Raw genomic sequence first — 12,997 nt, 5'->3', positions numbered from 1 at the left:
GCGGCGTCCCATATAAAGTGGAGGAAGATGGGCACCGATGTTAGCCCAGGGCCGTCTTCCTCAGCAAAAAAGGAGGAGGATTGGCGGATGTTAGCTCAGGGCTGATCTCCTCACAAAAAAAAAAAAAAAAACACTGAGGATAGTAAATGTGTAATAAAATGTTCATTCTTAAATCCATAAACCTGCAGACCTCAGATTTCAGAATAGCACAGAATTCTTCAAACTTTTCCACCAAAGAATCCTAGTAGATCAGGGGTTGGCAAACTTGTTCTGTAAAGGACCAGACAGTAAATATTTTAGGCTGTGGGCCATATGGTCTCTGCTGCAATTAGTTGACTCTGCTGTTGCAGTGCGAAAGCAGCCATATGGCCATAGCTGTGTTCCAATAAAACTTTATTTACAAAACAGATTTGGTTTGCAGGCTCTCGTCTGCAGTAGAGTAATGGCCTGGGGTCTAGCACGCAGCAGTCACACGACAGCAAAACGTCTCTGAAGTCTCCTTCTTCATCTGGAAAGCTTGATCTGAATTTTGCAGCTTACTTCAAAGCAAAGCATGGCTGGGTTGTTTTAACGTAATTTTTTTTCTTTCCACACAATCTTCATAGAAAATCGCTGCTTTGGGAAGATGCCCTGTGTTTAGTCTTTGCCTTTAGGTGCCCCCTGGCCCAGCACCATGTGAATCTTTGCAGAACATGCCCCATCCTGATAACAGTGAGCTTTGAGGAACTGGCCCCCAAGGCCTGCTGGGAATGAAGCTCCCTCTCCTAAGGAATAAAAGGGAGAAGGAAAGTTTGCTAATGAGAGTCCAGGGTGTGAGGTCAGGAGTGGAAATAACTTCTCCTATCACAAGCCTCTACTATTTCATTGGCTCCCATTAGGGAGGGACGGCATGTGCCCATTTTACAAATGAGGAAACTGAGGCTCTGAGAGTTTAAGTGACTCAGCCCTGTCACTGCCTGTCAGTGGCAGGGTTCAGAGCTCCAGCCCAGTGAATGCCCTCCCTTCTGCCCTGCCATAGTTTATGCTATTAATTTGTGTCTGAGACAAAGTGGGTATGGTAGATTGTCAACATGGCCCTTCACCCTCTCCCCATATCCATGCCTTTTCCCATGTAACTTTGCAGTGGCCTCCTGGGAGGAGGATGAGACACATGTGGAGCTGAGCCGCCCCAGCCAGACCCAGACTTGATCAGCCAACCCTTAGCTGACCCCTAGACGTAGGAGTGATTCTGGCCAAAATCCGCAGGGCCACCTAACTGACCCCCAACTGACCCCAGAGGTGTGAGCAATGAATGCTGGTCATTGGAAGCCACTGAGGGTTTGTGGGTGGCTGTTACCAGCGCTATTAATTATGCCAGCCGTCGCTGATGCAGTGGGGGCAAGCCCTTTGTGAACAGCTGTGAGCAATAATTCTCCTCTCAGATTTCTGTCCCTCTGGACTCATTGCCAGCTGTCTCAGGCTTGTCAGCACACCCACAGCCTATACCCTCCCTGGCAGAGCCGCTGGAGGACTTCAGTGTTCGAGGGGGTCCTTAAGATTTGGGGACAAAAGGCAGAATAACATGGTTGTTGGTCATACGGGCTCTGAGTCAGACTACCTGGGTTTAAGTCCTGGTGCCCATGACTAGCGGTGTGATCTCGGGAGAGTTCTTGTCTCTCTGAGTCTCATTTCCTCATCTGTAAGGGGGATAATGATAAGGTTGTCGTGACTGGTAAGTGAGGTCGTGTATGTGAAGCCTTGGACGGTGCCTGGCACACAGGGTACCAAGTGCTCCATACACACCAGCCACAGTGCTGCGTTAGATGCCCAATGACACTCTAGTGGGTCGTTGGCATGTGGGGCTCTCAGACCCCAGGGCCAGGGGCTCCCCTGCCAAGGCAGAAGGTGGAGGTGGGAGGCCAGTGCCTCAGTGCCCGCTTTCCCTCGCCTCCAACCACTGGTCTGTGACTCTTGGACAGTGTCCCCAAATCCTTGCTGTCCCCCCAGCCAGATCCCAGGGAGTCCTTCCCACCCCTCCCTTCCTTCTCCTCTACACCCCCACAGCATACTCTAGATTTTGCGAGAAGGGAGGGGTGATGGTGGATTTATTTCCTATGGCCGCTTTAACAAATTACCACCAGTGCAGTGGCTTAAAACACAGAAATTTATTCTCTTATAGCTCTGGAGGCCAGAAGTCCACATCAGTCTCTCTGGGCTAAAGCTGGCCGGATCCTTCTGAAGGCTCTAGGGGAAAAGCCCTTCCCCTGCGTTTTCCAGCTCTAGAGGCCGCCTGCATTCCTTGGCTGTGGCCCCTCCCTCCATCTGCAAAGCCAGGCGTGGGACATCTTCACATCTCCCTCTGACTCTGACCCCTGCTTCCACCGTCATGTCCCTTCTGACTAATCCTCCTGCTCCCTCTCATAAGGACTCTCATGGTGACATTGGGCCACCTGGATAATCCAGGACAACCTCCCCTGCCCAAGATGCTTAACTTAGTCCCACCTGCAGAATCCTTTTTGCCTGTAAGGTGATATATTCTCAGGTTCTGGGGATTAGGACGTGGGCGTCTTTGAAGGGCTGTGATTCTGTCTCCCAGAGACGGGCATTGACCCTGGACACAACAGTGGATCTTGTCCCTGAAGCTGAGAATTTTACGCTCTTTTGGGCTGATGTTTCACCATTTATGAGCTAATAAAGAGTAGTTTTGATAATTCAATCACATTCCTGAAAGTTTATATGGATTTGAGACTGGGCGGCTGCTGTTCATTCTACACGTGTGCTCCTGCATAAGTACTGAAAGATGCTGAATCTCTGAAGTCCCTCTCTCCTCTCCGTTTCTGACTTGGTCGTAGCCAAATGAATTCTGGCCTAGACCATTGCAGCAGCCTCCTAACTGGCATCCCGGCCTCCAAACCCGCCTGCTCCAGGTCACCCTCCATACGGCTGTCAGGTGGATGCTTTAGTGTGGACATGTGACCACAGCCGTCACTTCTCTGTCTAAAACCCTATTCTGAGGGCTCCCTATTGCCCTCAGAATAAAGTCCCAACAACCCCCTACCATGGCTATGAGGCTTCAGTGAAGGGCCTTTGCTCACTCTCCAGCCACATGCAAGCCCCTCCCTGCTAGGGTGACCAACCATCCCAGTTTGCCGGGGACTGTCCTAGTTTTAGTGCTGAAACTCTCATGTCCTGGAAAGCTACTCCGCACCAGGACCATTGGTCACCTATCCCTGCCCCACGCTTTATGCTCTAGTGACATCAGCTCCTTGCAGATTCTTCCGAGTCATTGCTGTGACTTTGCTCTGCTCTTCCCTCAGCCGGGAAAGAGACCCCTTATGTTATCCCCCAGGGCATCAGTTAGGAGTGTGCTGAGCTGCAAGTAACTGAAAACCTGACCACGGTGGTTAAAACAAATGTAAGCTTATTTTTTTCACATAACAAGACATTCAGAGAATGGCTGCTGGCGTCGGATTTCAGCCTGATGATGTTGGAGCCCATATCTCTGCAATTCTCTTGGCCACAAGATGGCTGCCTCAGCTCCAGGCATCATGTCCATATTCATGTTCATCACAGGACAGTAGAGCATGGTGGTCAAGAGAGTGGGTTCTAGAGCCAGATCTAGACTGGATCCCAGCTCCATCACCTCCTAGTTAAATCACCTTGGGAAGTCAGTAACCCTCTCTGGACTCAGTTTTCTCTTCTGTAAAATGGGGATGATGTTAATAACACACCTCATAGGGTGTCTTTGGAGGTTAAGTGAGATGATACCTGTAAAACCTGTAGAACAGCGCCTGGCACATAGGAAGCACTCAAGAAGTGTTCACTTTTGTTTCATTATTATCACTGCAGTGACCTGAGAACAGCAAGTGTTCAGCATTTATAACCTCCAATACAGAGACAGGCACAGAGGGAGGAGGCTGGGTATGAGGTTTGGGTTAAGCAACCAGCAGCACCTTCTGTATTTGGGCACCTTCTATTCCAACTCTATTTTTTTTTTTTTTTTTGGGAGGAAGATCAGCCCTGTGCTAACATCTGCCAATCTTCCTCTTTTTTTCCTGAGGAAGACTGGCCCTGGGCTAACATCCGTGCCCATCTTCCTCCACTTTATATGGGGTGCCGCCACAGCATGGCTTGCCAAGCAGTGCGTCGGTGTGTGCCCGGACTCCAAACGGGCGAACCCTGGGCCGCCGCAGCGGAGCGCACGCACTTAACCGCTTGCACCACCGGGCTGGTCCTCTTTTTTTGTTTTTTCCGAGGAAGACTGGCCCTGAGCTAACATCTGTCACCAATCTTTCTCTATTTTGTATGTGGGACGCCACCAGAGCATGGCTTGATGAGCGGTGTGTAGGTACACGCCCAGGATCCGTATCCACCAACCCTGGGCCGCCAAAGCAGAGCATGTGAAGTTAACCACTACACAACCGGGCCGGCCCTGATCTATTCAAATGTTAAGACTCAGCTTGGGCGTCACCACATCCAGGAAGCCATCCTGGACTCCGGTTTGGAGTCTGGTTTCGGTGCCCCCTTTCTGTGCTCCTTGTCTGTGCTCCCATCTTCACACGTACACCAGGGAACTCAAGGATCTGTCCATTGGTCCGTCTCCTGGAGAGCGGGGGTCTTGTCTGAACTGTCCCGGATGCCCAGGACTGAGCTGGTGCCGGGCTGCTTGTAGGCCCCGTCGCTTGTTGAGTAAATAGTCTTTCCTGAGAATCCCTGTGGCATAGCAAGGTGTGGGGTGAACGCCACAGTCCCCCCTCCAGGAGCCAAAGTCTGATGGGGACACAGGACAACTCGTGGACCAACCATGGGCGGCTCAGCCGAGGGCTCTCCTAGGAGGAGTCCAGAGGTTGGGCTGGGGCCCCTCCCTCCATAGATCAGCACATTCTCAGGAGCACCAGGGTCAGGGGTCAGGGTCCCCACTTGGACTGTCCCTCACTGCTCACTGGTCATTCTCTTTTTGACCCCACGTGCCCTCAGTCAGCCTCGGGAGGGCTCTCCCTTCCCTGAGCCTCCGTGGCTCCTGCATTACTGTCCATCTGTTCCCATCAGCTGGCCCAGCTCTTTCCTGTCTCTGGGCCTCAGTTTCCCTGCCTGTCTAACACACTGAAAGCTTTTCCAGCTCTGACCTGCTGTGACTATGTGTGGAAACCATTGTTTTCCTCAAACCTGCACCCCTGGGGGCTGGGCTGGGTCTCCCCCTCCTCCTGCACCCTCACTGTGCCCAGCACAGGGCTGGCATGAGGTCAGGGCCCATTAAACACTTCCTGACTCCGAGGGTCCAGGCTGACAGCAGCCGTGGGGTCTGCTCGGGGCTGGGGGGCCCGCTAGGGATCCTCTTTCTCAGGGATCTCGTGGTTGTCCCTGAGCACAGGGCATCCTCCTGTGGCCGGCCTCTCTGGGCTGGGGACGCTGTCTTTGGGGAGACCCCATCCTCCCCTGCAGCTGGGGGCCTGAGCACCCAGCAGACTCCTGTGGAGGCAGGATCAGGAAGAGGGTGATGTGATCAGGGCCACAATGGGTCACATTTTTGAGATGTAGGGGGCCAGTGTCTTGTGTGTCCTTAACTCATGTCCCCTTAGGACACCATGGAGCCTCCTGGGATCCCCCTCCACTAGTCCCCCAGCAGCTCCCTCTGAGGCCTGACCAGCCTGGCTGAGGTGGCGTCTCTCTGCATCCCTCGGGTGGAGAGGGACAGCCCACAGAGAGCCCGGGAACCTGCAGGTGAGACGCAAATCAAGAATGTGGGCGGCTTGCGGGGGCTGAAGGTTTATTGTGGTTGCAGGGACTGGTGGCCGTGGCTCCCAAGGATGAATCACAGCTGTAACTTCTGGAAGAGCAGAGAACAGGGTGAGGGACTCGAGTTTGTGTGTGTTTCCCCTTCTGGGGCAGCGCAAAGCTCCACCGGGAGACTAGGAACAAGGGACATGGCAGGCGGCCCTGGACCTTGACAAGTCTCATCTCTGCCCAAGGAGTCTGAGCCCCCTTAGCGTTTGAGACCACTGTGCAAATGGGGCTCAGAACACACCCTGCCCCCAGTATGAAGGCCGCCAACGCAGAGTGAACCTCTGTTCCCCCACCCTCATATACACAGCCGTCCCTGCTGCCCCTCTCCTCTGCTGGGCCCTGCTCTCATGGGGCCACGTATCACTTTTGGGGGATCAGGTGTGGTGCCTGAGATTGGGACGTAAATATTTGCTGAAGCCAGTGGATGAATGGATAGAGAAGTTAATACCATTTCCTTTGTCACAGCTGACTCAAGGCCTGCGTACAGCAAGCACTCAGTACTTCTTGAATGAGTGAGTGAACGTGTGAATAAGTATATGAATGAACAAGTGAAGGAACCAGCAAGTGAATGGTGAGTGAATGAACGAATGAGTGCAGGAGGGAGTGAAGGACCGGGTGAGAGAGGGGGAGGGGCTGGCGGTGCAGGAAGGGGGGGCTGCGGGCGGGCACCCACCTCGTTGATCCAGTCAATGTAGGCAGACACCCGGGTGTAGACAGCGGGCTTCTTGTAAGTGTTGCAGCCCCGGCTGGAGCCAAAGCTGACGATGCCGTGCACCTTCCAGGACCCGTTGTCAGCCGGGCAGTTCAGCGGGCCGCCCGAGTCCCCCTGTACCAGATCGAGCAGACCTCAGCCACCAGGCCTCCCCTGGAGGCAGGCTTGGGAAGCAGGGGCGGGTCAGGGTGGGGGATGTGGGTTGGGCTCTCAGCCGTGGTACCTCCTGTTTTGGCTTCAGCCCGTCCATGGTGAGGGAGTCAAAGAAGACGTGCTTTGAGGGTGGCTTGGCCTCATTCTGAGAGGCCCTGGGGTGTCAGACTAGCTCTTGGTTTGCTGTGTGATTTTGGGACGATGATAACCCTCTCTGTGCCTCAGTTTCCCTAACTGCTTGGGTCCCCATGTCTAAGACTCTATGAGCTGCCTGGAGAGGTGAGGATGCTGGGCGCCGTGTTGGAGTCCTGGGAAAGTGAGGAAGGTGGGAGTGGGGAGAGGGTCATGTGTTTGAAAACAGGACAGTTTCTGATTATGCTAGACGTTTCTTGTTTCTGAGTCAGACTCCCCAAGTCCTCAGGCTCCCTGGACCGATGGAGCTGATGGCATGAGGAACATGTGTAGGGACTTCAATGAGGTCTCTTCTATGCTTATTAGACTCCTTTAGTCCACATGGCAACCCTGTGAAGTGCTTACTATATCTCCATTTTATAGATGGGAAAACTGAGGTTCAGAGAGGTTAAACAGCCTGTTGTAGGTTATACAGCTACTCAGTAGTGGGACTGGGACTCGATCTCAGACGCTCATGCTCAAATCCCATGTTCTCGCCACATGCTGGGGGAGGGTGACAAGTTTCTCCTGAGCCTCCTGGGCCCAGCCAGGGCTCAGTCTCCTCCCTGGGAAAGGGTATGCCCTTGTGGGTCTCCCCACTTCTCCCTCCTTTGCCCTCCTCACTGCCGCCTTCTGCTTGGCCACCTGGAGTAGGGACAGGGTGCAGGGCCAGGACACTCACGTTGCAGGATGAGATGATGCCATCACCCCCGGCGCACACCATCTTGTCCGTCACCACGTAACTCCACCAGTCCGGCCGGGAGCATGTGGCGTAAACCACTATAGGCTGCAGGCCCTGCTGCAGCTCGTCGGGAAGGGGGCCGCCGGCTGGGGAGAGAACGGTGGTGACTGGGGAGCCAGCCCAGGTGGCCCCAGGTCTTCAGGGTGTAACAGAGGCCAGATGGGCTGGGACAGGACCCAGGAGAGTTTTGGCTAGACTTCGTGGGAAGCACACAGAGGCCCTTAATCGAGAGGCGAGACTTGAAGCCAATGGTCCCAAATCATTTGGGTCAGAGCCCCTCCGAGGGAGGGGAGTGGGGAGCAGGCGGGAGGAAGAACTAGTGGATACAAAGCCCATTCAGTTGGGTTCTCTTTAGTTTGGATCCTGGGCTTCTAATAGTCAATTGTTTCCTTGTAGGTCTCTGCCTTGGGTTCACGCATTTAAAGGTCTTTCTCACCCCATGATTGTCCAAGTACTGATCTGCATTGTCTCTGTCTTCCATGGCTTCCTTTATTTGCATTTTACCTTTTAGTGCAGCTGGCATTTATGTGGGCCTGTGGTATACCATCAGATCTCATCCCCACCCCCACGGGGTTTGTTCAGTTTATTCCATAGTCACTTACATGGCACTTAGTGTCTGTGCCCAGCCCTGTTCCAGCCCCTGACAAATTCTCATCCATTGAATCCTTTCAACACGCCTGATGTGTACTTGTTAAAGTGTCTGTCACTTGGTATGTGCTTAATAAATATTAGCTATTATTATTAGAAAGTGGAAAAAGATCTGAAGACATTTAGGCAAAAAGGAAAAGTGATGGGCAAATGTCGATGGTGTCCTTGTTGTGGGAGTTGCTTCCTCCAGGAAGCTCTCCTGATTTTCCAGGGGCTGTACTCACTCGAGAGGCGGCCCCAGCCAGTGACGTAGCAGGGGTAGTTCTGAGACAGCACGGTGCCCTCCTCTGGCAGGCTTGCCACCTTGATGGTGTCGCTCAATTCCACGGTGTCTGCCAGCTTGATGAGGGCAATGTCATTCCTGGAGTTCAAAGTGGAGGTGGTGAGTGGGCAGGAAGGCTCGGGTCCCCTTAGCCAAGGCTAAGGGGCCCAGGCTGTGAGTTGGGAGTCAGGCCAAGGGCGACCGGGGTCCTCCATGAACATCCTAGGCCGCCAGCTTCTTACTGGCCAACCGAGACGCCGGAGGACCAATGATCCGCCTTCTGACCCCAGGGCCACCCCTTTAGAACATAACTTCTCCCGCAGTGTCTGCACATCACGAAAGTCTTAACGGAGGGGAGATGAGAGCAGAGGCATTCTGAACCACTGCAGGTTATGTAGCAACCAGAAATTAAGCTAAAACAAGTTGGAAATTATACTAATGAAAGAGGGACACTTGCGCGTGCAATTTGTGGTATTTTCGTGTTACCGGAATGAAAGCTGCAACCCTAGACAGACCTGGTTTGACTCCTAGTTCTGCCAAATTCTGGGCTGTGTGATCTGGGTCATAGTCCTGAACCTCTCTGAGTCTCAGTTCCTTGTCCAGGGCTGTTGTGGAGACTAAATGAGAGATGGCACATAAAGTGCTTATTGCAATGGGGGCATGCAGTAGGCACTCAATACAGGTGAGTCCTGGCTCAGCCTCTGGCCGAGAAACTTCAGGCAAGACACTGTGGGGGCCTCGGGTCTTTATTCCCTGTGTCCCTTCCAGGACCCTTGGCCAATGAAGGCGATGGGAGGGGCGTCCATCTCCACTTAGCATTTTGCCAGTTTGCATAAAGGAGTCACCTGCAGGCTGCTCAGGGCGAGGATGGGCTCCAGGGACAGGGTGGGGGCAGGCTCTGCAGCTCCGGCTCAGGGACCCCTCCTTCCTCTGTGCTGTCCCCACGGGCTGTGAGACGGTCAGCTGGGCACTCACCGAATCAGATCGGAGTCCCAGTCCTCGTGGACAAAGATGGTGTCCACACTCACGTAAAGGGAGCCTTCCTCGTCATCCACTGCCAGGTTCTGCTTCCCCAGGCCCACGCGGTAGGTCCGGGTTTCGCTGAGCAGAGGAAACGGACTGGGTCAGGGTGGCCTCCTGCCCCCGCCGCCAGCCAGTGGGGTAGAGAGGGAATCGGGCCTTTGGTGACGCAGCCCGGAGACCACGGTGGGAATCATGTTGGTGAAGGAGTGTCCATTCCCATTGACTCTTCCCAGGGCTCGGGGTGAGGACCCTGGTCCTGGAGTCAAGTCCTCTTTGGCTCCGAGGTGGGGAGCCTTGGGCCTCAGTTCCCTCCTCTGTGAGGTGGAGAGAATGTCGAGCTCCCCTCCCAGGGCTGCCGTGAGGATGAGCTAGTCCAGCCACAGCTGCCTCTTCCTGCGTTCCTCTCTGAGTCACCTCCTCTCCCCTCACAATCCGCTCCTGCCTCACGGGCTTCCTCGTTACTTCTCAGACATCCCAAGAGGCTCCCTCCTCCAGGACTTTGCATTGGCTGTTCCTTCCACCCACAGCACCCTTCCCCAAATCAACGATTTCTTCCCTCACTTCCTTCAGGTGCTTCTCAAATATCTCCCTTTCAGCGAGAGCTTCCCCTGGCTGCCTCATTCAAAATAGAACCCCTTGTACTTTTTCTCCTCTTCCTGCCTCATTTTTCTTCATTGCCACTTGATATATTACATATTGACTTGTTTAATGGTCTGCTGCTCTGTCTTCCACTAGAATATCAGCTCCCGAGAGCACAGAGTCTGTCTTCACGGCTGTGTTCTCTGGCACATAGTAGGTACACAATGAGTACTTGTTGAATGAAGAAACGAACGACTAGGTTACGGGTTACAAGTAGCCTGTTTGCCCAGGGCCTGGAGTGTGTCGTGGGCGCTCAGTACAAACAGCGTGTGAGGCTCCCGCTCCAGGGCGATGGACGGTGGGGTCTCGGGGCGTCATCTCTACTCACTTAATGCAGTGGGCCGCTGTGAGAACGTGTCTGCTGCTGATCAAGGTGCCACCGCAGGTGTGCCACCACCCGCCAGTATAGCGGTATTGGAGGGAGACCTGGAGGAGGGTACGGGAGGGCCACGTGTCAGCCCCCAGGGACCCTCACCCCTCCACCCTGTCCACCCCCCCCACACTCACAGCGCTCTGCTCACCTGCCAGGGCCAGCTGTGGGGCGTGGCGGTCTCTCCTCCCACCACCCGGGCTGATAGGTTGGACGAGTAGCTGGGGACCCCGCCAGAGTCCTCGCAGGAGGCTGGCGAGACAGGAGAGACAGAGCACAGGTGAGCGGGGCTGGCATCCCCACTGGGGAAGGGGCAGGAGGAAAGAGCACAGACTTTGGGGCTGGGCAGACACGGGTCCAGATTTTCCTGCGTGACTTTGGGGAAGCCATCTAGCTCTCTGGCTTCAACTTCCCTTTCAGCAAAATGGGAAGAACAGCACGAACCTGGTGGTTTGTCCTGAGAACTAAATTCGACAACGCACATAAGGAGTTTAGCAAAAGGCCTGGTACAGCAGGAATGCTTCCTACATTGAAGGAAAGAAAAGGGCGGCTGGCGCAGGTGTGAGTGCCCGGGTACACCCGTGCCCTTCATTCCTACCCTGCTGTCCCCTTTTAGGCCACAGCATAAGGGGTGTGTGAGCCCTGAACCCAGAGTTCCAGGCTGTCATAGCTGGGAGCCGTGTGGGCGGTCAAAAGCGTGTGCCCCACAGCGAGACAGACCCAGACTCGAATTCTGCCTCTAACCAGCCTTGTGATCTTGGCAAGATCCTGGGCCTCGCTGAGCATGGTGTCCTCATCTGTAAGGTGGAGATATTAACAGACTCTGCCTCTCAAGGTTGTTGTAAGGATCAAATTAGCTCCTGCATATAAAGGGCTCAGCGCAGTGCCTGGCACATAGTAAACACACAATAAGCAGGAGCTGCTATTATTACTGTGGTTGTTGTTGTTGTTAGCTAGGATGAATCTTAATTAAGTGCTCTTATTTGCCAAAGGAGCCAAGGAGATTTAGAGAGGTGAAGCGGCTTGTCCAGGTCCTACCGAGAGTGAGTGACATTGAAGCCAAGTTCCTTGATTTCTATTCTGGGAGAAGGTCGCCAAAATGGGGGAGCAAAGAATCCCCAAAGGAGAGATGCTGACATGGGAACAGATAGGCCCCGACGGTCCCTGGAGTGAGCCTAGGATGAGGCACCTCCTGTGTCCCTGGGCCCACGCTCCGTGGTTTCCACCCTCACATCTATCCTGGGGAGGCAGATCATCAGCTCTATTTTGCAGATACAGAAGCAGAGCCGGCAAGTGGCTCATCTGACACACAGCTGGTCAGCAGTGTCTGAACCCACATGGGACCCCAAAGCTCCTTTCTGGGCCCTGGAGAGCAGAGGGCCCTGCTCCTCTCCTTGTCCCCGGAGGCCAGCTGAGCTCACAGCCCCCTGGCTGCAGCTGGTCCCCGACCCTCAGCTTACCACAGGCCAGGAGCACAGTGAGGATGGTGATGCCCAACATGTCGTGAGTGCTCAGGGCCGAGTGGCTGTTGAGGCGGGCGGGGCGCACTTATAGGCAGGAGAGGGGTGGACCCACCTGGTCATGGCTGAGCCCCCCCGTGGAGAAACCTGCTCTGACAAGGCCCTTTCCCTGACCTTGGGTGATTACTGTTTAATTGGGGCAGGAAGTGGGGCTGGCTCAGAAGCACGGTTGCCCAAACATCCTGAGACGGAGCAAATCCTGAGGTTGGCAGGTTTGGGGACCCCATGCCCTACTGGGAGCCTTGCTCATTCTTTGTCTTAGGAGTAGAAAGAGTAGACACTCTATCTGCTCATGAACAGTGAGGAAGCCGAGACTCAGAGAGTCGGTGACCGTCCAGGGTCACACAGCGGGGCAACCACAGAACGAGGATTTGAAGTCAGTGCCTCTCACACCGGTCTGGGGCTTCACACTGCTGCCACACAGGCGTCCTCCTCTGTCCGCATAGCTCTCTGTTGCTTTCTGTCTTTTTCTTTCTCCCTCATCGACTCATATTGTCTGGTCCTGCTCTCCAGCACCTCCTGCCCAGGCTGTGGAAGGAGGCTGAGGCCCAGGCAGCCCCTGGAAGATGCTGGGTTGGCCAAATTCCTACCTAGAGCAGCTCAGTTGTCTCCCTGCAAGGCGCCCCTGTCTCCCGTCTCTAAAATGGGCGGACAGGCCCAGATGGACTCTAGGCTCCTTCAGTCCTGAGGTTCCATGACTTGAATGTCAAGGTCGAGTGGTAGACATCCGTTTGTGACACTTGGCGTGGGTCCAAAACACCGTGTGCCCAGAAGTTCTACAAGAGCCCTGGCAGTTTGGGGTCAGCGTGTCCCCTGAGCGTCTGCTTAACCCACTTGCCCCCAGGCCTGCCTTCAGCCTGGTCGGGTAGACCCTGCTCTTCCTCCCCCTCCTACGCATCCGCGTGTTCCTGGAAGTTGTTTCCTGAGCTGGGCCCACTGGTCACCTTAGGACTCATCTCCCAGGAAGGAAACTCAGAACTCTATGCCCCCTGCT

At 54.5% G+C, this 12,997-nt stretch overlaps 1 protein-coding gene across 1 annotated transcript; it reads right to left on the bottom strand.

Moving 5' to 3' along the window:
- Positions 1-4,554: 4,554 nt before the first annotated feature.
- LOC131412337 (chymotrypsin-C-like) lies at positions 4,555-11,983 on the bottom strand. The gene is made up of 8 exons (XM_058551926.1): positions 11,944-11,983; positions 10,635-10,735; positions 10,442-10,539; positions 9,427-9,552; positions 8,414-8,550; positions 7,482-7,627; positions 6,437-6,589; positions 4,555-4,692 (listed from the first exon to the last, which is right to left on the bottom strand). Exons 1-8 carry the CDS (start codon positions 11,981-11,983, stop codon positions 4,555-4,557), a joined length of 939 nt encoding a protein of 312 aa, XP_058407909.1.
- Between the last annotated feature and the right edge of the window lie 1,014 nt (positions 11,984-12,997).

The sequence above is a fragment of the Diceros bicornis genome, chromosome 13 (genome assembly GCF_020826845.1).
Source record: "Diceros bicornis minor isolate mBicDic1 chromosome 13, mDicBic1.mat.cur, whole genome shotgun sequence".
NCBI lineage: Eukaryota > Metazoa > Chordata > Mammalia > Perissodactyla > Rhinocerotidae > Diceros > Diceros bicornis.
The sequence above is the reverse complement of the archived record's forward strand: the minus strand, read 5'-3'. Positions and strand labels throughout refer to the sequence as shown.

Excerpts from the sequence above, each read along its gene's own strand:
- LOC131412337 (XM_058551926.1), bottom strand. The coding sequence starts at position 11,983 with ATGTTGGGCATCACCATCCTCACTGTGCTCCTGGCCTGTG. Across the intron at positions 10,736-11,943 it reads CACTGTGCTCCTGGCCTGTG|CCTCCTGCGAGGACTCTGGC; the intron begins GTAAGCTGAGGG and ends CTGTCTCGCCAG. Across the intron at positions 9,553-10,441 it reads ACAGCGGCCCACTGCATTAA|CGAAACCCGGACCTACCGCG; the intron begins GTGAGTAGAGAT and ends TCCTCTGCTCAG.